Consider the following 24059-nt stretch of genomic DNA (forward strand, 5'->3'; position numbering starts at 1 on the left):
TTGACGTCATATCACGTGGTGCGCCGATGTAGGTCAAGTGGTAGCTACGTGTCCGCGCGCGGCGCAGCAAGGAAGAGCTCGGTTGTGCGGCTAGTATGCTCCGCATAAAAGTGGTATACTCCACGCGGCGGGAGCCGGAGCAACGGAAAACTTTCCAGTGACTCAACTGCGTTGCAACGCCATCTACAGGCGGCATCTTGACCTTTATTATCAGCAGGCATGTCGCTTGGCTCGTTTAAATATTTCGTGCTTTAGCTCGCCAAAACGCCCGCAGTTTTAGTTGCTCCGGCTCTCGCCGCGTGGAGTATACCACTTTTGTCCCCGATAGTACATGGCGTGTGATTAATATTTTGCAGAATTGTCTCAAGTTTTTATTAACGTTACCGGCATTATGGTGCCCGCATAACTAATGTACGTGCCGTGATCTCTCTATTGCGTAAAAGCCCGTGTAGGGAATGAGGGGAGGGGGGGGGGGGGGGGTGCTCCGCGGCTCAAAGCGACAGCTCAGCTAGACGAAACGAGAGCGATTCTGGGTCAAGCCAGACGAGACAAGAATCTCCGCGCTCGTATCCGAAGCGATCGTATCTCCCGCGCGCGGGCTGCTGCCTAGACCGCAACCAATGCCAAGAACACCCTTCTACCCCTCCTCTTAAGCGCCCTGACCCAGACCGGCGGAAAAGCGAGCCTTTGCCAAGGCTCCTTCCTCTCTTACTGGGCGCTTCGCTTCCTGTGTTATTTCTTTGCGTGCGTGCGGCTGCCGGCAGCCTTGATCAGGTCCCGGTAGTGGCAGTTGCCAAGTTCAAGCACGCACGGAAGCACGGATACGGTCGCGCCGAGGTTTCCAGTGGTAGTCGCCTGTGCATTATAACGCGAACGCAGTTAACGGCGAGTCACACGCTGACCTCATTTTCTTTTCAGTTCAAGGATCGGCGCATGCTTAAGTTTTGGTGCGAAAACAATACGTAAACACATAAATTGATAGAAAGGAACCTTAATGCATGTGCAGTCATGCGAAATATGAGAGGCAACAAGCTTTGAGCATTCATTTTCTCATTACTCCGTAACTATGCGGGAAAAACACAGTTTTTATCTGTTTTCTAACTGTTTTCCTTCTTCGCTTGTAATATTCAAAAGTCATTTTCAAATTTGGTTGGTTGGTTTATGGGGTTTAACGTCCCAAAGCGACTAAGGCTATGAGAGACGCCGTAGTGGAGGGCTCCGGAAATTTCGACCACCTGGGGTTCTTTAACGTGCACTGACATCGCACAGTACACGGGCCTCTAGAATTTCTCCTCCAAACCAGAAATAGCCAAGAAAATTGCAGTTTTGTGCAAAATGTTCCCTCTGATATTTTTCTCGACTGTACACCCGGCCAATTCCTTAACTGGCGCGATTTCCGCACCCCTAATTCCACTTTGTGAAAGGCTTCTTTTTGGCTAAATCGTTCGCATATTCATGCTGTAATTCGGCGCGTGTGGTGGCATGTGGTGGTCGATATTTTTCTCATATTATGCATGATTGTATTAATTGCCTGAATAAATCAAAATTATTATTAATCTTCGAATCTTCGTCGTCTGAGGCAACGAAAAGCCGTAACAAGGGGAAACGTAGCAATGGTTCTGGCGGCAATCGTGCTTACTCCCAGACAAAGCAAAGACGTCCTGAGTATGACCTCAGGACATCCGCGTTAAGATGTTCGAACGACCTCAGGTTGTTTGTAAATAATCCTCAAGCTGTCCAACTGGGATCCATTTGTCCATCCACTGCGCATACTTGAGAATCCTGTTTGGAGACGTCTTCAGTACTGCTTCAGAATTTGTATCAATACCCCCCCCCCCTTTTTTTTTTCATGGGACTGCCGTATTCAAGGCTAATATAAGCGAAGGTAACCAGAATAACCAAAAAGAACGGGTTTCTAAGGGCCGCAGATAGTAGCTCTCTGCAAGTTGAATGCTGCTACCGAACCAAAAAATCTAAACAGTCCAACCCCACAGAAGCATGCGATGCATAAGAACAGGTGTAAAAGCAAAAATATCTTAAGATATCTCATCAAGGCATATGAATTTTGGGATCCCAACGCTTTAATTCATTAGATGACTATTGTACACATATATCGTTTAATAAACCTGCAGCTTTTAATTAATGAGAGCCAAGTGCGAGAGTAAAGCTGGCTTGATCTCAGTTCGGTTCCACATCACCATCCTGTGATAGGGCGAGAGGAATTTTAATCCTTGAGCCGTCCATCAAAGTACAACTTGAGGATGTCCTCATGAGGACATTTAGTGATCGATGCACTCAAAAGGTGCTTAGAATGTCTTGTTCAGGATGAGGACGTGCTGATCATTTGAGGACGTCATCAGGACGTTTGGTCTTGTCTGGTCTTTGTATAAACGATTTGCCTTGCATGGAAGGAGAGGTAGTCCACCCAGAGGAGAAAGCGAAAACAACGAGAACCATTACTGCGTGTGCCACTTGTGCTGGCTCTTCGTAGCTGCCGACGATGCGGATTTCTAATAATTTTGATCCAATCAGGCAAGTACGCCGCTCAAGCATACTATGAAAAAAAAAATAATAGCAGTTTAGCCGAGTGAAGCCCTTTCAGTTAGGGATGCAATTAGGGACAACGTGCAATTAGGGGTGCAAAAATCTCGCCAGTTAAAGATTTCGCGGTTGTACAAATATTATATTTAAATAATGCACCCAAGGACAGTGATGTCTTCGCACCCCCCCATTTAAACAGTATTCAGTGTCTCTAATGAATTTTTTTTTTCTGTATCGTATACCGCTTGAGGGTGACGGCGAGAGTGCCAAGCGGCCTCCCTGCAACATTTGAGGGAAATAAGTCGTTACCGGCTTCCAACAGCACGAGGAAAAGCTTCGCTCTGTGGTCGTAAATATTGCGGCTTCTGCGAACGAATGACGGAAACTAACGCCAAAGCCGATAAGAGTAAGCATGGCGGTGTGCCTTAAGCAACACTCACGCTCAGCATCGCGCACCATCTAGTTAGCGCAAGTTATTTGAGCACATTTCTGCGTAATGATATACCAGAGGAGCAAGGACACAGACTTCGTTACACAACGCTCATGAACATAGCCGAGGTGAGAGAGGTGGGTGTGCGAGGAGGTGGACATTGCAACCAGGAGACATTCAGTTTGCTTAAAGGAGGAATGATTTATGTATGTATGCATTCTCTGAGATAACCTTATAACCACACATCTCTTTCCGTTCGTCCGCGGGTGGACACCTCGAGAATCGGAACCGTACGTGTAAACAAACAATAGTGTGGTGCATGATCGAGCCGCATATTCACTTCGAATACATCATCGTCATCATGTACACCCACTGCACCCACTACACCCACTACAATCACTACACCCACTGCAGGGCAAAGGCCTCTCCCATGTCTCTCCAATTAACGACGTCCTTTTCCTTTGCCAGCTGCGGCCACCGTGTCCCCGCAAACTTCCCCACCTAACTTTCTGCCGTCCCCTGCTACGTTTGCTTTCTCTTGGAATCCACTCCGTTACCCTTAAGGACCAGCGGTTCTCTTGCCTTCGCATTAAATGCCCTGCCCAAACACATTTCTTCCTTTTGATTTCGACCAGGATGTCATGAACCTACGTTTCTTTTCCCTCACCCACTCCGGCCGCTCCCGGTCTTAAAGTTACACGTGTCATTTTTATTTCCATAGCTCGCTGCGTTGTCCTTAGCTTAAGATGAACCCTTTTCGTTAGTCTCCATGCTTCTTCCCCATAGGTGTGTACCGGTAAGATATTTTATCTTGAGGGATGTTGGCTTACTATATGGACACCCTGCTTTGTGAGCAAAACTGTCCATAAAGCGTTGGAAGAAAAAACCGTTGCGAATAAGGCCTTTTTTGTGCGTTGCGATGCGTAGTGAAATAGAAATTTGACAACACCTGCTGAGCTACAAATGCTGGTCCCCACCATATTGGAAAACGCAGTGCAGTTCGATGCTCCTAGCGGACCATGAGGCGGGTGGTGGCGTCTCAAGGCAGGATCGCGCCTCTCTCACCGAGTGTTAACATCGTGGCAGAGCGCTTCCTCCGCAGCTATTCATTCATCGCAACAAACGAAAACTTTTGAGATCACTTGATGAAATGCGATTGATGAAAGGCGAAAGCTTTGTTCCATTACAAAGGTATATCAAAGTTCTTGGTTGTTCTGACGTCCAGGTACTATATCGACGTCCTTGGCAATGTTGACGTTTAAGTGTATTTTTTCGCGTTATTTCGCCTTTAATTAATTCACTAATTGCCCCTTATCGTCGTCATTTTTCCCACGATAACATTTTATCTCACACCATCTGTCACAATCTCACTTTCACACATTTATCTTCAGAGAACGACGTAATCGAGCGGACACGTTTTGCGGACACTTTTTGCTGACGCTACATAGCCATATATAATGCTCTCGCATTAAAAAAAATAATTCAGGGGACACTTTGGCTCTCTAAAGTGCTGCAAGGCGAAAGCGTCACTGTTTGTTTCTATTTACTTTTTTATTTTTCATATTTTGTTTTTTATTTATTTTTGCTCCTTTTCTTAATTTTATTGTTTTTTATTTTTATTTTCAGAACTTATTTTTATTTTGTATTTAATTTTGTTTATTTTATTATTTTTATTTTCCTTTTCCTGACTTTACTCCTTTTATTTTATCTATGAAGCCCACGCATTCCCTAGATGTGCCTTTATTCTGCTGGAACCTTGAGCATTTTAAGCAGTGACGCCGAAAGGAGGACGAATCTGCCGACGCGTCTGTCGACACGGCTGCCGACGCGTCTGCTAACGACAGTATGAGGCATTAAAGGCTTTCACCTTAATAATCTTTCACAAGGTGGGTGCCTGATCTCAACTGCAGTGCCAAGTATTCTAGGCACTGTACCTCAACTGCACTGTCCTGCAAGCGTTCAACTTAGGAGCGAAGAGCTATTTCCGCTTCAACGCGAACGCTCCCGTATTCGGAAGTATTCCCGCATTCGGTTCCCGTATTCGGCCAGTATTAGGAAATATTACTCGACAGCGCATACAGCTCATTGGGCCTAAAAGCCGTCGGCGTCGTAGTTATATCATGGCAACCGTTTGCCCCAGAATGTTCCGGATGGTGTGATACGATTCAGCGTTTCGTGCAGCATAAACGTACTGAGTAAGTTAGAGCCTAGCTTGCGGCAGGAATTCGAACCGGCGACCTATAACCGGGGGCTGCGGGTGTCACCGGGATATGTGAAGCAGTCACTGCGTCCAGGAGAGCAAGCTGCCGGGCTAGTTGGGGATGAATTTTCGAAGAAGTTAGCGCAAAAAACGAACAAGGTACAGAAAGAAAGGACACGTAAGACATTCACGAGCACTGCGTCATACCCTTTCTTCAAATCCAATTTTCATTTCTTTCATTATGGCACCTCTTTCTCTCTTTGTTTTTTCACTCCCACCTTCCTCCCTTCCCTTACAGTGCAGTTCGGGCGTCCACTGAGATATGTGAGCAATCACTGCGCCATATCCTGTCCTCAAACATGCGTTGGTTTCAAAGCTGTTTCCAACGGCCAAGGCGTCGCGCCGAACGGGCGATGGCGTTCTGTGGACCCCCTGGCAACGCTGCAATATGCTGTCGCGTTCCACTCCTAAAAGTGAAGCTTAAGCGTCCTCCTTTTTAGAGCGCAGCTCTTTGGCGTCCGTTCCTGGGTTTCGCGTCGGCGTCGGCGTCGGCGTCGGCCTCGTAACCAGCTCCGCCCCCAATGTCATGCTTTTCAATTGGTCGAAATGCTCGTGACGTCACAGTGCGCGAATTTCAAATGGGGCCAATTGTACTTTGGCTAGTAACCATGCAACCAATCAAAGGGATCGTATAGTGATGCTGCAACTAAGTTGGACTGAGTTTAGTTAATTGATCAATTACCCTAATTAATATAGAGGAGAATGAAGAGGTCAGAAGAAAAGAAAAGAAAGACGCGCGCCGCAGCGACAACAGCGTCCGCGGAAGGAGACGCTGCTGAAAAAAAACATAAGTACGAAGCCGCGTTCCCTCCACCACCACGCACTTCCCCACTCAGTAAGACGTTGCTCGTTTCATATACGTTGTGTCGAACATCCTAGACAGTTCCAACAATTGACAGGTTAATGACAGAACACGATGGATAGAAATACAATAATATAAATATGAAATAGCCTAATTAACCTTTCTAGTTAGACCGCATAAATCAATAAACCCGAGAACGAAATTGGTCGAGTTGGGGAATCGAACCAGGGTCTCCGGAGTGCGATACGAGCACGCTAGCCACTCCGTAATGCCAGCTGAATGGTTTGGAATGAACAAAGGCGCGTCTAGCTAATACGGCGTCTTCGTTCACTCCCATCTTCCCCCTTTCCCTTACGGCGAGGTGCAGGTGTCCACCCAGATATGCGAGAGAGATACATTTCCTTTCCTCAAAAAATAAATTTACCGTCCAGCAAGGCGTACAGCCGAATTGGCGATGGCGTTCTGTGGACTCCCTGGCAGCGTTGCAAGACGCTGTCGCGTTCCACTCTTACAGGCGAAGCTTAACATGTTAACCACACATCAGTAACACACGCAGACAGCCAATGGACGCGTCATTCGCTGGCAGCACTTGATTCATCATTCACAACCACATTCTTAACGAACGCTCCCTTGCCGCACATGCCAAGGACGTACACCACGATCACATTCTGCGCCATTGCTCTGTACTTTGCTTTGCTGAAACCTGGATGGATCCCGAAGAGCCTCTCGAAATCATAGATTTCCTATACTGCTGTGGTGCTCGCAGAGACCACAACAGAGCGGCGGGAGTCGCTATCTACTTGCGCACAGGTCTCTCTGCAATACCAGTCGAAATGTTTGGCACGTCACATGAAGTTGGCGAACTGTGCGCCGCAAAGTTGCCCAACGGCTTGCTGGTAGTAGCTGCCTACTTCGCCCCTACCGCACTCACGAAAGACGTCGTGCACTTCCTGCAACTCGCATTAACCGTCCATCGATCCACACCGATGTTAGTAGTGGGGGACTTTAATGTTGACATAAAGACAAACAGCAATTTCCTAACACTTATGCGGGAGAACATCCCGTTCCTCTCGCTCGTAACGCGTCCCACGGCTGTGACAACCTCGCGAGGCACTTGTATACATCTCGTCTTTGAGAATCAAGCATTGGTGTACCAAGTCGAACATATATCAGTCTATTTCTCCGACCACAAAGCTTCCTTCATGACTGTCAAGAACTGTTAGTGGAGTCTTTGTTAAAGGAATACGTGTGAAAAATAAAAAAAAAATTCTGTGATAGCGCATACATGTGTTGCTCGATTTCTTTGCCTCAATCTATCGAAAAGGTGAAACAGCTTATTTGCTGCGCTCAAATTTCGCATAAGGAAGTAACGTAATCGTCGGTAATTTTTTTTTTTTTCATATGCCGACATTAGCTACAGAAACTTAGAACTTCCTCGCGGTTTCAGGACGACATTCGGCTGACTTTGCCGAAGTCCTTTCATACCCAGGTCAGTAAGAAAATTTCAAACGTTAGTTTTGGGGATATGGTGAGTACGATGAAGCGATGTCAGTTGGGGGTGAATACGGAGGACCCTGCAGATTGATTTTAAGGCGAAAGCCTTTAATGCCTCATACTGTCGTTAGCAGACGCGTCGGCAGCCGTGTCGACAGACGCGTCGGCAGGAGTGTCGACAGACGCGTCGGCAGCCGTGTCGACAGAGGCGTCGGCAGATTCGTCCGCCTTTCGGCGTCACTGCTTAAAAGGCTCAAGGTTCCAGCATGAATAAAGGCGCATCTAGTGAATGCATGGGCTTCATAAATAAAATAAAAGGAGTAAAGTCAAGAAAAAGAAAATAAAAATAAAAATAAGAAAGTAAAAAACAAAATAAAAATAAGATGTGACAATAAAAAAACAACAAAATTAAGAGAGGGAGCAAAATAAATAAATAAAAACAACATATGAAAAATAAAAAAGTAAATAAAACAAACAGTGGCCAGGAAACGCTTTCGCCTTGCAGCAGTTTAGAGAGCAAAAGTGCCCCCTGAATTTTTTTTTTCATACGCCGACATTAGCTACAGAAACTTAGGTCTTTGTTTCGGCATCATTTCCGGCTTCAACTTCCTCGCGGTTTCAGGACGACATTCGGCTGACTTTGCCGAAGTCCTTTCATACCCAGGTCATAATACAGTAAGAAATTTTCAAACGTTAGTTTCGGGTACATGGTGAGTACGATGAAGCGATGTCAGTTGGTGGTGAATACGGAGGACCCTGCAGAGTGATTTTAGTGAGCAAGCAGGAAGGAGGAGGAGAAAACATTCATTACAGCACTGTACTGAACTGAGAAAGAGAGGGGGGGGGGGGGGGGGAATGGTCGTTGCGTTGGGTGGCAGTCCCTATTCCGGGACGCCATTGCCCGCCGCCGCTGCCCTTGCTCTCTGGACCAGGGCCCGCTGATTCTCCAAGTCCGAGCTGGACAGGGCCGCCTCCCAGCCCTCCCTAGTTGGCTGACTTAAAACTGCTATATTTGTGTTTAACTGGCAGGCCCACACCATGTGGTATAGGTGAGCATACTGCCAGCAGAATTTTCACCTGCCCGTGAATATCGGGTGCGCGTGTTTTTAGTACGGCTGGATTTTAGAAAGAACTGGTTTGGAGCCGTCTAAGGTGGCACTCCTCGGTTCTGCCGAAATCCTTGGTGGGTCCCAGGAGTACCCTTTTGAAGAGGCGTAAATGATTTGTAATATCCGCGCCAGAGATTAGCGGGATTAGTATGATTTCCGCGGCAGAACCGGGGGATTGATTTAAACCCGGGGAAAAGACCGCTCGGGCAGCCGCGTGAGCGGCCTTGTTCCCTCAACCCCCTGGTGACCGGGCAGCCATATTGTCTGTTTTTTTTTTATCTAATCGCCGAATTCGAATTGCTCCCAAATGCCAATAGTATTCTGCGGTCAAGTGGCGCTATCCTACCCCGCACTTAATTTCGGCAGGCCTGCTGCGAGTCCGACATTATGTACGCTGCGTCGGAGTGGGTGGCGGCCAAGCATGAAAAAAAAAAATCAAGGTCTCACCGAGACTCGAACTCGGATCGCTGGATTCAGAGTCCAGAGTGCTGACCAATTACACCATGAGACCACACACGTGTTCCGACGCCGGGAATCGAACCCGGGCCTCCTGGGTGAGAGCCAGGTATCCTAGCCACTAGACCACGCCGGACACGCCTGCCGAGCTTCAAAACCTTCTGGTCATAATTCGCAAGAGCATGCCATGCTTCATGATAGGCTTCGTCGAAGCTCCGACACGATTATTATCGAGATTCAGGCCCACATCAGCAAATGCAGCAAACGGACAACAGCAATCATGGACCGATCATGGGGGCAAAAATGGGTGGGGCCACAGGCAACAACGTTCCAGGAAAAGAAAAAAAAAAGAAAGAAGTGCCAGAGTGGAGTCACGAGCTTAGGATGAACAGGAAACAGAAGATGCAGCCCCAAAGCTGGCATACGGCTGAAGAAGAAGGAGAGGTAGGCGCAGAAGTAAAGAACTAGGTGATAAACCTTCCAGGATATAGTGAGAACAGCACTTCCTTGGCGGTTGCAATAAAAATTGGAATGAAGCAATGCGACTCTTAGCAATGGTCGAACAGCTGGCACAGCGGTGTGTTGTATGACGTCTCCTCACAGACTGCCTCAACCTAGTTGCATAGTCCTCGAAAAATGGCGCACTTCCACAGCGGGGTTTGCCTTACAAAAAAAAGTTTTAGACATTCTATAGAGTGTCTATAGACTTCTGTCTATAACATCTATAGGCTGTCTATAGATAAATCCTAGAGAACTGTTTATAGGCAATACAAATGCCATAGACAGTCTATAGACAATATATACATTTATGGCCATACACTTTTAGTAGACTTTTGTCTATAGACAGTCTATAAACAATGAAGAGACAAAGAGCAATATCTATAGGAAGTCAATAAGAAGTCTATAGACTGTCTAGAGACCATTTTTATAAGGGATATACGCATGCGGTGAAAAATTAAAAGCCCTGCATTTACAAACAAGTCTTCAGAGAATAAATTATCTAGAGAAGGACCTTCAGTCCGCCAACAGAAAAAAAAAACACGGCATCGCGAGCTACCTGTCACAGGGCGAAGACGACGAAAAAGGTGTTCCTTTTTGAGCGCTGCTATAGGGTTAGTTCACCGATCGCTTCTGCCACCATGGGCAAGGCTAAGAAGGCTGGTTCGGGCAAAAAGGGCAAGAAGGGTAAGAAGGGCTCCGCGGGCAGCAAGGACCAGACACCGAGCAAGCAGTCCGTGGACTCGAAGAAGCAGGCCAGCGTAGAGACTACAGCCAGCGGCGCCCAGTCCGGGAGCGCGACACCCAGCGCCTCCGCGGGCCCCGGTGCTCCCCTCGGGCGCCCCATGCTGCCGCCGCTGGTGCTGCCCTCGGACCTCACGCCGGAGCTCACGCGTCGTCCTTCGACCATCTACGTATACGACTGGTCTGTGCTGAGTCGTGCTGACAGATCCTTGCGCAGTCTGGTCTCCGTATATCGCAGCTTAGAGCTGCTGGAGTATTTTTTTTTTATTCGAGCTGTTTGCCATTAGGCATAATGAAAAAGGGAAAGAAAGTTATAAAAAGGAGTGTAAACAAGCTGCTGGAGTAAGCTTGCAAACAGTGTCTTCATCTGTACCAAGACCTACTGAATTACAGACCTGCACATACGGCGGGGTCCTATGAAGCAGAGTGCGCCAACATTCGTTAGCTTTTTGGCCGTTGAGGGCGCTCGGTTTACCTGTTCGTCTGCTGTGATCATCATCATCGTTTGCCATTTTGTACACGCTATTTAATACATTTGTTTTGTCTTTCTCTGCTATCTTAACACCAGCAATGAAAATAGCTATAATAAAGACTTTTTTTGCTCTCGAAGAGTGTAAAAAACGTCTTCCTTTTTGTCCCCTTTCTTTTCGTCAGCACCACCGTGCCTAGCATAGATAAATTGATGATAATGATTACGTGGACGAACGACAAAACTGCCCTCTTTGAAACAAAATGATGGAGGAGGCCATTTTCTCAACAGGTATATATTAGCGCCACGCCGCACGTAATGTTTCTGTCCTAGCGGCAAAAGGCATGAACTAGAACATGCGCGCTGGAGAAGGGCCATTTGTGCAGGTCTGTAGTTCAGTAGGTCTTGATCTGTACTCTAAACAGGCATGTGCCTATATATGAGTAAAATAGGAAGTAAGCTGTCTTCTAGCGCCCTCTATTTTATAAGGGTGTGCGCTACAGGACAGCTTACACCCTTTTCACTCCTTTCTGTTTAGAGTGCACGTACATACCCTCTCACGTTGTCTGTGAAATGATAGGTGCGAAATCTACTCAGGCGTTTGAGGCTACCCAGAAGAAAAAATATTTCCCGGCTTTCCCTGCCATGTTACCTCTCATGGGGCTAACCACCTGTGCTGTGATTGCTACCAGGCCATCCTGCTGTTCACATTGATAAGTTCACTGCACATGCGCGAAGATATGCAAAGTCATGCTTTAAACGGCAACTAAAGTCTTACATGCCGGCAAGCAACAGTGTGAAGCGGCTTTTATTCCCGTTCTAGACTCTTAAATCTCTTGGCATGCAGTACTGCTTTATTAAGAGAAAGATGATAGCATCAGATTTAACACTCGTCGCAGCTTCTGTTGCAACTTCTGGGTGTGTTTGCGTCAATTTCTTTGCAACTGTCGGTCCATGAACCGCCATAGTCGGACTGCTAGCTGCTGCAGCAAGTATCCGCTATGCTGTGACATGCAGACATTTGCATATATCACATTTCTCTGATTTTTTAAAAATCTAAATTGCTGTCTGGAAACTAGGTGGCTGACAACCCGGTAGGCTGTTCATGATGACGTCACAAAGTCGCGTGACCTATTTCGACCAATCATTAATTGCCGCCTACCACGGCGGGCAGGTTGCTCACAATCCAGTGGACAGATTGTGATGACGTCACAAGTCCACGTGACGTATCCCGACCAATCAGGGCAGGTTGTGATGACATCACATGGTCCCGCGACACCTCTCTCGACTAATCAACGAATTTTGTGACACCGAACATCGGCGTGGTTTCAGAGTGAAAACTTAATGCTCTCGCATCAAAAATAGTGAAGGTGCTGGTTATAATAAGTACTATTTGGTCCATTTTATGCCACAGGGGCAACGTATGGTTCTTCCCCATGGGCTTGCTGGCCATCGTGGTCATCGTGGCCGGCATGATCTGTCTGTGGGCAGTCATGACGGACCGTGGCGCGGGTCGCGTCGAAGGCAACGCGACCACGGAGCGCAATAGCACGAATGAATTGCACACACCCGGTACGGGGCCCGATCCAGACGTGGAGATAGGAGATATAGAGACCACCGAAGCGGGAGAAGGCACGGCAGCATCCTCCGAGGCCACAGGAGACGTCGAACCTGACAGCTCAACGGTAACTCCAGGCAGACGTGCAGCCCCGGATGTTGCGCAGGGACAGTCGACACGTCGTGCCTCGGTGGGGGATCCTACAGAGCCCGCAGAAATTACCGGAGGTGCATAGCACCTGTAGCTACAGCCGACCGTTGTGTGCAATAAACATTTCGATAGCGTGTACAAGTGCCTCCTTTTGCAGCAATGGCTGAACAGATGACGTCGTCAGGATCAAACTGTGTCGTCATCTTTCATTACCCAGTTACCGAGTTCTTGGACCATTTCCCCAGCTTCCTCCACTTGAGCGATGATCCAAGTGATGGATGAAGGTGAAGATCTAGATAATGTGACCTTTGCAGTCACGTAATGCAAGCAATGCCTACTAGTGGAGTGGAATGCGCAGTATCAATGTGTTTATGTTGTAATATCCGGCAATCTGTTCATTTGCTTACAGTGATAGCAATGCACAGCAGTCGCAACAGTGACAATGATGCCTGATTTCCGGCAGACCCAGCAAAAACTCACTTTCATAGAAGTTGCGAATAGTACGTTTTTTGGTACAATATCATGTAAACACGAAAGACGCGGGTTCGATCCCGGCCACGGCAGTCGCATTTCAATGGAGGTGAAATTCTAGAGGTCTGTGTACTGTGCGATGTCAGTGCACGTTAAAGAACCCCAGGTGGTCGAAATTTCCGGAGCCCTTCACTGCGGCGTCTCTCATAGCCTGAGTCGCTTTGGGACGTTATACCCTAGCCAAACCAACCAGCTTCAGCAACAGCGTGTTGAAGCGCTGCCAGGGAGTCCACGGAACGCCATCGCCCGTTCGGCGCGACGCCTTGTCCGTTGGTCAAATCGAATTTTTTTTTTTGTTTTGAGGAAATGAAATAACGTAGTAACAGTCTCACTTTTTTTGGTGGACCCCCCAACCGCCTGATACGATTTTTTTTTTTTTTTTGCGCAGCCCCCGACTATAGGTCGCCGGTTAGAATCCATACCGCTAGCTATAGGCTGAAAAGTTATGCTGCGCGAAACGCTGAATCGTATGGCACATCCAGAACATTCTCCGGCAAATGGTTGGAATTATACGATTTTTTCCGATGCGCGGTGCCGACAACGACGCCGACGGCTTTTCGGCCGAACGAGCTGTATACGCTCTCGCGTAAATAAGGAAGAGGTTTGATGGACTTTGTTCCTACTAGCATGTGTGCTTTGAACTCGGTTAACATTGCAGAACAACCTTGCTTGGAATGCCAAGCAAGAACCCATCCCCGTCTCCCGAGTAGCTTTACAGTGGTATGAAGGTGTGCGGTGCACCTCCTCCGCGGTTTTCGATGATTACGGTGTAACAGTGGCCGGCACGCGGCCAGTGATTCACATTCCTTGCCGCCACACAATAACGGGCACCCTACAAGTTACGTGGAAGCGCTTAGTTTTTATGTCCACTGTCCCAAGCAGCGCAGGTAATCGGCCCAATAGATGGTTGGTTTATGGGTATTTAACGTCCCAAAGCGACTCAGGCTATGAGGGACGCCGCAGTGAAGGGCTCCGGAAATTTAGAGCCCATGTGGTTCTTTAAAGGTGCACTGAAGAGAAATCTGAACTCGTATTTTTACCCGCCGGAACTCGATCTACACGTTCCAGGCGTTCTTAGAAACTTCGAATTTGCCCTGTGCGGCTGATTTCCCTAATTTAAATCCGATTAAGCGTCCCGGCTCCCGCATTTTCTTTTTAAATCCCCGCAGATGGTGGGAGGAGTCGACCAACCTTTCAACCAGTCACGGGGTGGTTTGCCCCTGTGTCGGCGGTGTGGTACGTATAGTGATCGACGAAACCGGAGTCCACACGTATTTTTATTTCCGCGGGCCTAATTTGCAGCTATGTAGTCTGTGACTAGATCTATTTATTCGCGGAAACCTAAAAAAAATAAAAAAATGAAAGCAAAGACGTCACGGGACCGCCTGAAAGATGCATGCGTTGGTCAACTCCTCCCACCGTCTGCGGGGAATTAAAAAAAAAAAAAAACGGGAGCCGGTCGTTAATCCGATTTAAATTAGGGAAATCGCCCGCACATAGCAATAATTCGATGTTTTTAAGTATGCTCGGAGTGCGTAGGTCGAGTTCCCACGGCAAAAAAAAAAAAAAAAACGAGTTAGATTCCTCTTCAGTGCACCTTTAACGTGCACTGACATCGCACAGTGCACGGGCCTCCAGAATATCGCCTCCATCGAAATTCGGCCGCCGCGGCCGGGACCTAACTTGCGTCTTTCGAGTCAGCAGCCGTGCGCCGTAACCACTGAGCGTAGGCCCAATATTGGAAACGTATTTGCAAAGGCTGGCACAGCAAAGGCATAGAGTGAATCCATCCATTTGAAACATTGGGCCGATTACAAGTGGTGCTTGGGGTGGTGCGAGCATTAGCTATTTTCGTGATGAAAGAGTTTTTAACGAGGCGAAAAAAAAACGTCCAAATACATCAGGAACCCCTCAAAACCTTCTCGAGGTACACAACAAAACCAAATAAAGCCCCGAAAATTGCTCGACGTTTAAGAAGGAAGAGCCGCACAAGAATGAGCAGCGTGGTAGTATGCAGTATGCAACGGTGAACTCGCAGTATAGTTAGACAAAACGAAGCAGGTAGTTAGAATGTCAGTGCGATGCTGGGTTCTCAATAGGATTGATATTATCGGCAGACTATGTAGTCAATTAGCTCTGAACTCTCTTGTTCCGCCAAATTACTCTGCGTGAAAAAAAAAAAAAAATACAGCGTTAGTTTCGTTGCTAGTGCGAAGGCATAGCCCGTTCGGTTCACTACGATGCCATTTGTTGCAAGTTGCAAAGGCACTTACAAAAAAAAAAAATGTATTTCAGGGGAGCAGGCCGGAAAAAACAAGGTCTCACCGAGACTCGAACTCGGATCGCTGGATTCAGAGTCCAGAGTGCTGACCAATTACACCATGAGACCACACATGTGTTCCGACGCCGGGAATCGAACCCGGGCCTCCTGGGTGAGAACCAGGTATCCTAGCCACTAGACCACGCCGGAGGCATGGTCGCCTCTTAAATAACTTCTACTGGCAGGGCAAAGGCGTATCAGTCTTTATGCTGGGCTTCGCCGCAGTGCTGACACGAGTCGCATTCGCTGGGTTCATTTCAAACAGCCTTACGTGCAACCGCGAAGGGACAGAGCTTGCAAAGCAACCATGGGCGCGAAATTGGTGTGATATGCCACTTGCAAGGGTGCCTAAAAGAAATAAAGAAAGGAGACGCGCCAACGCAAAGCCACTAAAGCCACTAAAGGTTTGAGAGCTTTATGTGCTCCCGGTTATTGCAGGGGGTTAGGAAGCGTCCACATTGGAGTGAAGAGAAGAAACAAAGTAAAGCCACTCGAACGCGAACGCGCCTTAAGGAGCTGACACAGCTGAAGAAGGCGAAGTTGAAGATCTTTTAAGGCGAAAGCCTTTAATGCCTCATACTGTCGTTAGCAGACGCGTCGGTAGCCGTGTCCACAGACGCGTCGGCAGGAGTGTCGACAGACGCGTCGGCAGGAGTGTCGACAGACGCGTCGGCAGCCCTGTCGACAGACGCGTCGGCAGGAGTGTCGACAGACGCGTCGGCAGCCGTGTCGACAGACGCGTCGGCAGATTCGTCCGCCTTTCGGCGTCACTGCTTAAAGGCATGAATAAAGGCGCATCTAGTGAATGCATGGGCTTCATAAATAAAATAAAAGGAGTAAAGTCATGAAAAGGAAAATAAAAAGTAAACAAAATAGAAACAAAATAAAAATAAGCTGTGAGAATAACAATAAAAAACAATAAAATTAAGAAAAGGAGCAAAAAATAAATAAATAAATATGAAAAATAAAAGAGTAAATAAAAACAAACAGTGGCCAGGAAACGCTTTCGCCTTGCAGCACTTTAGAGAGCCAAAGTGCCCCCCGAATTTTTTATCCCTTGGTGCTTCTACGCTTGGACATACCAGAGGGAATGTTTGCTCTGCAGTTCAAGGTTTTCTTCTTGAAACAAAACGCCTACCATCATAAGCTTTCGTAATGCCCATTTTACCCTATATTTGAGCTTTCCTTTTTGCTATTCCTTCATGTTTCTTCTCTTCTTTCTTTTGCTCACTCCCTCGCATAATTCTAAGCTTGTAAAATCCCCCCTACCACCTTCAACCGTCTCTGTCACGGATACTGAGTTGCCCAAATTTTTTAGACCATCCCATGTTTGTCGCCTGCGATTTGCAATACAGGTAGTCGCCGCCGGGTTATGGCCAGTCCCCCTTCAGGCTATGTGCCATTTTATGAGGCAAACAAGCCTGGTGTGTCACTAATGAGGGATGCTATTGGCTTAGCAACTGCTGTGCTCCGCTTCTCTATACGTTTACCTAGTCCAGTGCAGATCGGAGGGTTTCCAGCTAAGGTAAAGTACATTTAAGTGAAAGATGTAACTGACGTGACACTTATTATTTATTTATTTATCGTACCCCTCAGGGCCAGATGCATTAAAGAGGGTGAGTGGCAAAATCACAAGAATAAGATTAGAAAAATACAGCAGAGAGACAAATTTAAATGGCACCTGAGTATACAATGCTAGCTATAGCTTCTATAGCTAGCTTCGCGGAACATCTCGTAATTACTGATGTCTGCGATATCTACGGGAAGGTGATTCCAGTCACGCGAGGTACGCCGCAAGAATGACTGAGAAAAATATCTGGTGTTGCAAGAATCGAAACCGACTTTATGATTATGGTCAGTACGATGGAATACATAAAATGGCTGTGGGATAAGGCGATCGCGCAGCACAGGATGATGGTCAACTTGTGAAATAATGCGATACGAGACACTTTTCGACGAAGTGAGAGCAATGGATGAGAAAGGCTAGACTTCATAGTAGGTATGCTTGCAGTGCGGTTGTAATTAGTGCGGATGAAACGCGAGAGTTATTCTCAACCATCTCAAGAGCAGTAATATGACTGTCATAAGGAGGGTCCCCAGACTGGTGATGCATACTCCAGTTTGGACTTGCTGGGATTAAAACCCAGTCTGTAGAAGGGAACTCTCTGCATCGCACCGGATCATTATATGTCACTGTTCGTTCTCTACAGGAGCGAGTTGCAGAACCCGTCCTGTGCCATGGTGCACGTTCATTCTTCTCACTCTCGGGCCTACGGCGTTGGCAAGTACAGCTGCAGGTCCGGAGTCACTGAATTTTTCCAGTTCTCTCTAGCTAGAGCCAGTAATGACACTAACTTTGCCGCCAGCTTAATGTGCAAGGAGACTTGAAGTAACTGTTTTGCATTGATATAAACTGCATGGCACGCCAATCAACAGTCGTTTACGTGTCACCTTATTTTCTGGGCGCGGAGTTCGTCTGTGTTGGTGCCTGATGCGTGCTGAGCTGTATTCATAAATGGTGTGTGCGAAAGCATTGTCTTGTTCCTGATTTTTCCGCCAGTTGGAAGCTGGCATTCACCATTTGGCGTCCGTTTCTGTGATGGTGGGCATGCTGCTGTGATAGACGTGTGGTACGATGGGATAGTCCAAGTGGCCGTGGGTCATGGGGTGTGGAGTGTGTGCTGGGAAGTGAACGCACTCAAGACAGCGCCGTCAGTGGTCATGGGGCGTACGTGGAGCTGCGACATATGCACCAATTGGGTCGAGGGAGGACGCTCTAGAAAATCTGCCGCCTGTGTTTTTGTTGACCAGACGGGCCGGCGGACGTAAGTACTTACATTCATTATTACAGCGCAAAGACGGCACAGAACAAGAAGGGGATACAACAGCGCTGACTGTCAACTGTTGTGTCCCCTTCTTGTTCTGTGCCGTCTTTGCGCTGTAATAATGAATGTAGGTAACCAACTCGCCCAAAATGTTGTATTATAGTAAGTACTTAAGAGGCCGCAAGTGAAAGGACGGCTCACACACCTGGCAGTTAGTCAGGCGCGCCTTAACGAAAAACAAAATAACAGGTCAGCGAAGAACGATAAGGCTTGAAAACGACGTTTGTATGTCGTATTCATATCCCCGCTGTTTTCTGCTGTGACAGTTTTTTTTTTTCGAAGAGTTTTCTGCATCACGTGACTAGATAGGAGGAGAAGAATAATTTTGGAATTCGGGTGGCCGGCAGAACGCGTATTCTCCTGTGTGCCTGTCGGATCCGACTTATGGATGTATCGGCGACTGACTAGCATGTCTACCATTAATTGACACAGGCACATTTGGACTTAGCTACTTGGAGACGTCTATATATTAGTTGATACCGCTGACGCAACTACCGCCATAGCCGGATGAATTAAGCGATCAGCGAATGGGACAGCGTGCGTGGATTGTTTAATGTTCACTGGTGTCTACAAGGCATCGCAGTAACAGAAATTCTTCCTTCTAAATTAAAAGATCTAAAAACGAAGTACTGTAGGAAGAGGTCACACACAGGTAATTTCCTTTCTGCGGTACTGATAACGAAACATCGCGAAATCAAAATTTCAAATTTACGCGGGTGGTCGGTTAGTCCCAACAAAGTCCTCTAGATGGCAGCAGAGAAGGCAAACACTGCAGTGAAGCCACAAGGGCTCTTCTCTTGCACGGAAGACGGCCTGCATATGAACAATTGACGGACGCCGTTCATTATAATAAAGAAATTTATTTAAAAGTCTATACGATTAAAATACGCCTTGTAAAGCTATCTCTGTAAAGCACGAAATCAGACGTGATTCTAAGCTAATCGTAAAATAACTACTCAGGCTCACCGTCACACTTTTCTGCCTTCCTGTTGGGACTATATATACCTGAACACAAGTTTGGGGGTTGCACTTCCAAAGTACATATACTAAAATTGGAACGATACAGAGAAGATTAGCATGGCCCCTGCGCAAGGATGACACGCAAAATCGTGAAGCGTTCCACATTTTTTTTTTCTCAAAATTAAATGAGGCACTGAAAATTGCCGCGTTGTTTCCACGGTTCGTCACGAAGCCCTGGGCACACCATCGTGGCTGTCCCAAACACCTAAATGCAGAAATGTATTCGCAAAAGTGAAAGTTGTACACAGCGGGGATTGGTCCCAATATATTCTGCCAGTAATCGCCGGTGAAACCGTAAAGTGACGTCCTGTAAATGCTTCGCTTCAGGGCTGCACTTCTTAAATTTTTTGTCTTATGAATAAAAAGTTCTGGAGATGCAGCCCAGTGAATAAGGGAGGCATTTTTATTTATTGTATCCTTCAACAACGCTGCTTTAGGGTAATACATTATTGTACTGAAAAAAAAAAAAGTCCTGTTGCGAAAGTAACACTGCATGAGTCGCCGAGCCATATCGCGGAGCTGACGCAAGGCCATACTGCGCATGCGCGAGGACGGTGCACAGCTGGCGCGCCGCCGCCGTCGCTGCGCGGGTGACTCAGAGGTGCCGCCGCCGCGCTCGCCAGTTTCGCATGCGCAGTAGCGGCGCATAGCTAGGGTGCCGGGGCCGCCGCCACTGCCGCGCGCTCTCCATCGCCTCTATTTCTCTCCTCGTTGTTTTCGCAATCCTCCAGGTTTAACCAGAGCTAAACCACTGCCAATTTTTTTCGTTTTGGTGCGAAAGCACAGTTGGCCTCATAACCTGGAAAAGGCGGTAGTGGTGAAGCCACTGAAGTTAGTCACGTGATGCGGGATATGGCGGGAAACCACATGTTGACTTAGGGTGACCTTTTCCAACATGGAGAAATAAAGTATACATTGCCGCGACTGAGTTTCCAGCCTGCGGCGGCGCGAAGAGACGAACTTTGCAGGCCACTGCACGAGAACACTATGCTATCGCGCCAGAGCTGATCGCTCTTCGTGTTTAACTGCAACGAACTCTCGCGCTGCGCACTGCACGTCGTCATCGTTATCAACTACCACCCCTGTGACCGACCCGCGGAATTTAAAATGAAAGGGCTAAATGACCATCTCGGGTGATTTAAAAGGGCTCATGTCAGTTTTTCGAAGTGCCCGTCTTATCGAAGACGTTCTTTATAAGCGTCTGCGATCCTCCTCCGTCTTTCCCTCTCCATCTCCAGTCCCCTATTCCCCTCCCCCTTCTCTTTCTGTAGATGTGGATATGCAATAGCTTACGATATGACGATAAAAGATGCTCTGTTCTTTGGCAGTTGTTAGGGGATGGCTTTAGGACGCTATGAGAATAGAGGAAAGAAAACGGATCAAAATACGGCAAGAAATTTGAAGAAAAGCTGAGAAAAAAGCTAGAAGCATCGAAAAAAGTTTAGAAAGATTGAGAATCGAATTAAATGAATCTAGAAAGGATCCAAGAAATGACAAAACGGAATGCTTTCGGAGTGTCTCCCAGCTCAAACACAGATGCTCGAAATTCGTCGCTCCATTTCACTTCTCTGCTTATTTCATAAATATGCTTACACCCGTCCTTCGTTGTTGCCTCTGGAATCACCTTTCCGCTCTTCACAACGCTTACATGATCAACTCAGCTTCAACCGGATATATGGCAAAACTCAGTCATTTAAGTCTTCTGCATTACCTAGAGTAATTAAGCTCCGAAGTGATCTTCCTGTGAACGTTATCTCTTTCACTGGTCCTGGAGAGTTTAAAAAGACAGCTATGTATACATTTATCGCCCTAGTGTTGTTCGAAATATATCAGTTTCATTTGCTCTTAATGTTCGTTCTTGTAGCACCACTGCGCTTCTGTTTCCTCTGGCAGGGGCGTAGCCAGGATGATGTTTCGGTGTCAAACAACCCCCCGAAATTTTCTGAGCGCTGTATACCCCCCCCCCCCCCCACTTCCCCTCCTTTCGAATTTTTTTTTTTGCCCGTGCCATTTACACACCGCACAGATATATTAAGGCCTCATATATAAGGAGGCCTTAATGCCTCATCGTTGTCGACAGAACGTTGTCGACAGAAGGTTGTCAGCAGAGGTGTCACGCTTTTGACGGGCGTCCACCGAGATAGTTTTACTGCATAATTTCCTTTCCTCAAATATAATTTTCATTTTCTTCATTACGGCCCCTCTTTCTCTTTCTTCTTTCACTGCCACTTCCTCCCTTCCTGTACGGTGCGGTTAAGGTGTCCACCGAGATGACAGAGAATTACTGCGCCATTTCCTTTCCTCAAAAAGCGTTGCGTTCAAAGGGCAAGGCATCGCGCCGAACGGGTGGTGGCGTTCCGTGGACTGCCTGGCAGCGCTACAACACGCTGTCGCGTTCCACTCCTGAAGGCGAAGGTTTAACGTCATTAATTAGCAGTTGATTTTAGTAATTTGTCATTACTTAGTAATTAGTCATTAACTATGTGTGACGTCACCAGTGCCACACAGGCAGTCAAAGTGGTGCGGAAAACGCTTTCGCCTCTACGCACTCTAGACAGTCGAAGTGCCCCTGAATTTTAAAATGTAAAAACGAAAATAAGAAGGTCGGATTATTTTAGGTAAAGATTGACCTACGTTGTTGCGGCTCTATAACAGGAAGCGGAAGTTATTGCGGAAGAGAGTCACTCTTCTTCACCATCGCACGACAGATGACACTCATTTTAATTGTAGGAACAGTTCACGCAAATAAACATACCTTTTCACGTCAGTCTACTTTTTCATCCAATGTAATTGTCCTCAAACAGTAGTAAACTATCGCGAAAATAAAGGGGATATTTTTAAAGCGCCTCTGCGGCCGGGCGCAGATTCGCATGAATGGGGTAGAAGTTTTGAAAATTGCCATTCGTTCGAAGTTGCTGACTGTTCTAGAACAGAAGCTTCTGTGTTGTTCTATATTATGTGAAAATGTACGCCCAGCGTTCTCTTGAGGCCCAGGTTGGCTGCCGAGTGATCGTGGAGCATGCCGGGATACTACCCTCTGACGACGGTTTGGCAGAACTCCGCATCCTTGCGGACCTGAAATACTACACTTTTGAAGCCAAGAATATATTACGTATGTTTGCTTGCGCGAAAACAGATAGATGCCATCCCAAACATTTCTGTGTACGCTTCGACATTTCTTGATTTTTTTTTTGTTGCGAAACCAACACTACGCTCGTCGCCGAGTCATTTCGCGGAGCCGCGGAAAGGCCATACTGCGCATGCGCGACGGGCAGTGACGTCACACGGCGCACAGCTGGCGCGCCGCTGCCGTCTCTGCGCGGGTGACTCAGAGGTGCCGCCGCCGCGCTCGCCAGTTGCGCATGCGCAGTAGCGGTGCATAGCTAAGCGTGCCGGGGCCGCCGCCGCTGCCGCGCGCTCTCCATCGCCTCTCTCCTCTTCGATGCGCAGTAGCGGCGCACAGATAGCGTGCCGGGACCACCGGCACGCCAGCTGTGCGTAGTGACGTCACTTGCACTTCGCGCATGCGCAGTATGGTCGTGCAAGAGCGCGCGAAACGGTGAGCCTGTGGGCAATGTAGCTCACGCAACAATGTATGGCTATGCGCAGAGGTTGCTTTCGCAATCCTCCTGGTTTAACCAGAGCTAAACCACAGCCAATTTTTTTCCTTCCAAAAGCCACCGTTATCTTGATGCCTGTCGAGAGGAACACTTGGGTATTTGAAAGGCACATACGTGACCATTTTACGCGTGCATGAAACCTAGAAACTGATGCCCAGTCCCCATGAGGAAGTCGCCACGTGATGACGGAATAGCAGCGGAATTTTTTAAGGCGTTTAAACACGAAACTTATCTCAGGCATCTGACAATGCGTATTTGAAGCGCCATTTGGTAAAGGTTTTTTTTTTTTTTTTACCACGTCGTTTTCCCGCGCACATGCAGTACTTAAACTGAAAACTTACAACCCTTCCGAGCTTAAACAGATATTTTGGTATCAGCCGACAACGCTCACCAATGTTGATTGCAGGCTTTTATTGAAATCTTTAGCCAAAACGTTTACATTCTGGTGGGCCCCACGCAGACGCGCGGAATTCGAGGGTGGACCATCTTCACCGATGTTCATGTCACTTGGAGGTTACGAAAATGTTGTGATGTTGGGATGCCTTGAACTCGACACTCTCGCACGTCTTTACCTCCCAGGTGCAGTTCTCGTTCAGCCACTGATAGGCACGCTGCATCAGTACTCTGCGTTGTGAAAATTGTATATCATAGATTTATCATCAAAGGCAAATGAATATATAATCGAAAAACATTCATCGTCATCATCATCAGCCTCACTACGCCCACTGCACGGAAAGGCCTCTCCCATCTCTCTCCAATTAACCCTGTCCTTTGCCAGTTGCGGCCACCGTTTCCCAACAAACTTCTTAATCTCATCCGGCCACCTAACTTTTTGCCGCCCCTGCTACGTTTGCCTTCTCTTGGAGTCCACTCCGGCTACTCTTGAGGACCAGCGGTTATCCTGCCTTCGCATTACATGCCCTGCCCAAGCCGATTTCTTCCTCTTGATTTCGACTGGGATGTCATTAACCCGCGTTTTTTTTTCCCTCACCCACTCCGCCCGCTCCCGGTCTCTTAACGTTACACCTATCATTTTTCTTTCCATAGCTCGCTGCGTTTGAACCCTTTTCGTTAGCCTCCACGTTTCTGCCCCATAGGTGAGCACCGGTAAGATGCAGCTGTTATATACTTTTCTCTTGAAGGATATTGGTAAACTGCCCTTCATGATCTGA

The 24059-nt window shown here is 47.4% G+C and overlaps 1 protein-coding gene and 5 non-coding genes across 6 annotated transcripts; 2 read left to right on the forward strand and 4 right to left on the reverse strand.

Moving 5' to 3' along the window:
• Positions 1 to 9074: 9074 nt before the first annotated feature.
• Positions 9075 to 9147, reverse strand: TRNAQ-CUG (transfer RNA glutamine (anticodon CUG)). Its single transcript has one exon. It is a non-coding gene; the product is annotated as a tRNA-Gln (tRNA).
• A 9-nt stretch (positions 9148 to 9156) lies between these two features.
• Positions 9157 to 9228, reverse strand: TRNAE-CUC (transfer RNA glutamic acid (anticodon CUC)). The gene has a single exon. It is a non-coding gene; the product is annotated as a tRNA-Glu (tRNA).
• A 1003-nt stretch (positions 9229 to 10231) lies between these two features.
• LOC149335718 (uncharacterized) lies at positions 10232 to 12596 on the forward strand. Its single transcript, XM_089553997.1, has 2 exons — positions 10232 to 10515; positions 12218 to 12596. The coding sequence occupies exons 1-2, from the start codon at positions 10232 to 10234 to the stop codon at positions 12594 to 12596; spliced, it is 663 nt and encodes a 220-aa protein (XP_089410123.1).
• Positions 12597 to 15358: 2762 nt separating this feature from the next.
• On the reverse strand, positions 15359 to 15431 carry TRNAQ-CUG (transfer RNA glutamine (anticodon CUG)). Its single transcript has one exon. It is a non-coding gene; the product is annotated as a tRNA-Gln (tRNA).
• Positions 15432 to 15440: 9 nt separating this feature from the next.
• TRNAE-CUC (transfer RNA glutamic acid (anticodon CUC)) lies at positions 15441 to 15512 on the reverse strand. Its single transcript has one exon. It is a non-coding gene; the product is annotated as a tRNA-Glu (tRNA).
• A 3761-nt stretch (positions 15513 to 19273) lies between these two features.
• Positions 19274 to 19376, forward strand: LOC149335721 (U6 spliceosomal RNA). Its single transcript, XR_016284690.1, has one exon. It is a non-coding gene; the product is annotated as a U6 spliceosomal RNA (small nuclear RNA).
• The last annotated feature ends 4683 nt before the right edge of the window (positions 19377 to 24059 follow it).

The sequence above is a fragment of the Amblyomma mixtum genome, chromosome 7, assembly GCF_055824585.1.
Source record: "Amblyomma mixtum isolate Tamu chromosome 7, ASM5582458v1, whole genome shotgun sequence".
NCBI classification, from domain to species: Eukaryota; Metazoa; Arthropoda; class Arachnida; order Ixodida; family Ixodidae; genus Amblyomma; species Amblyomma mixtum.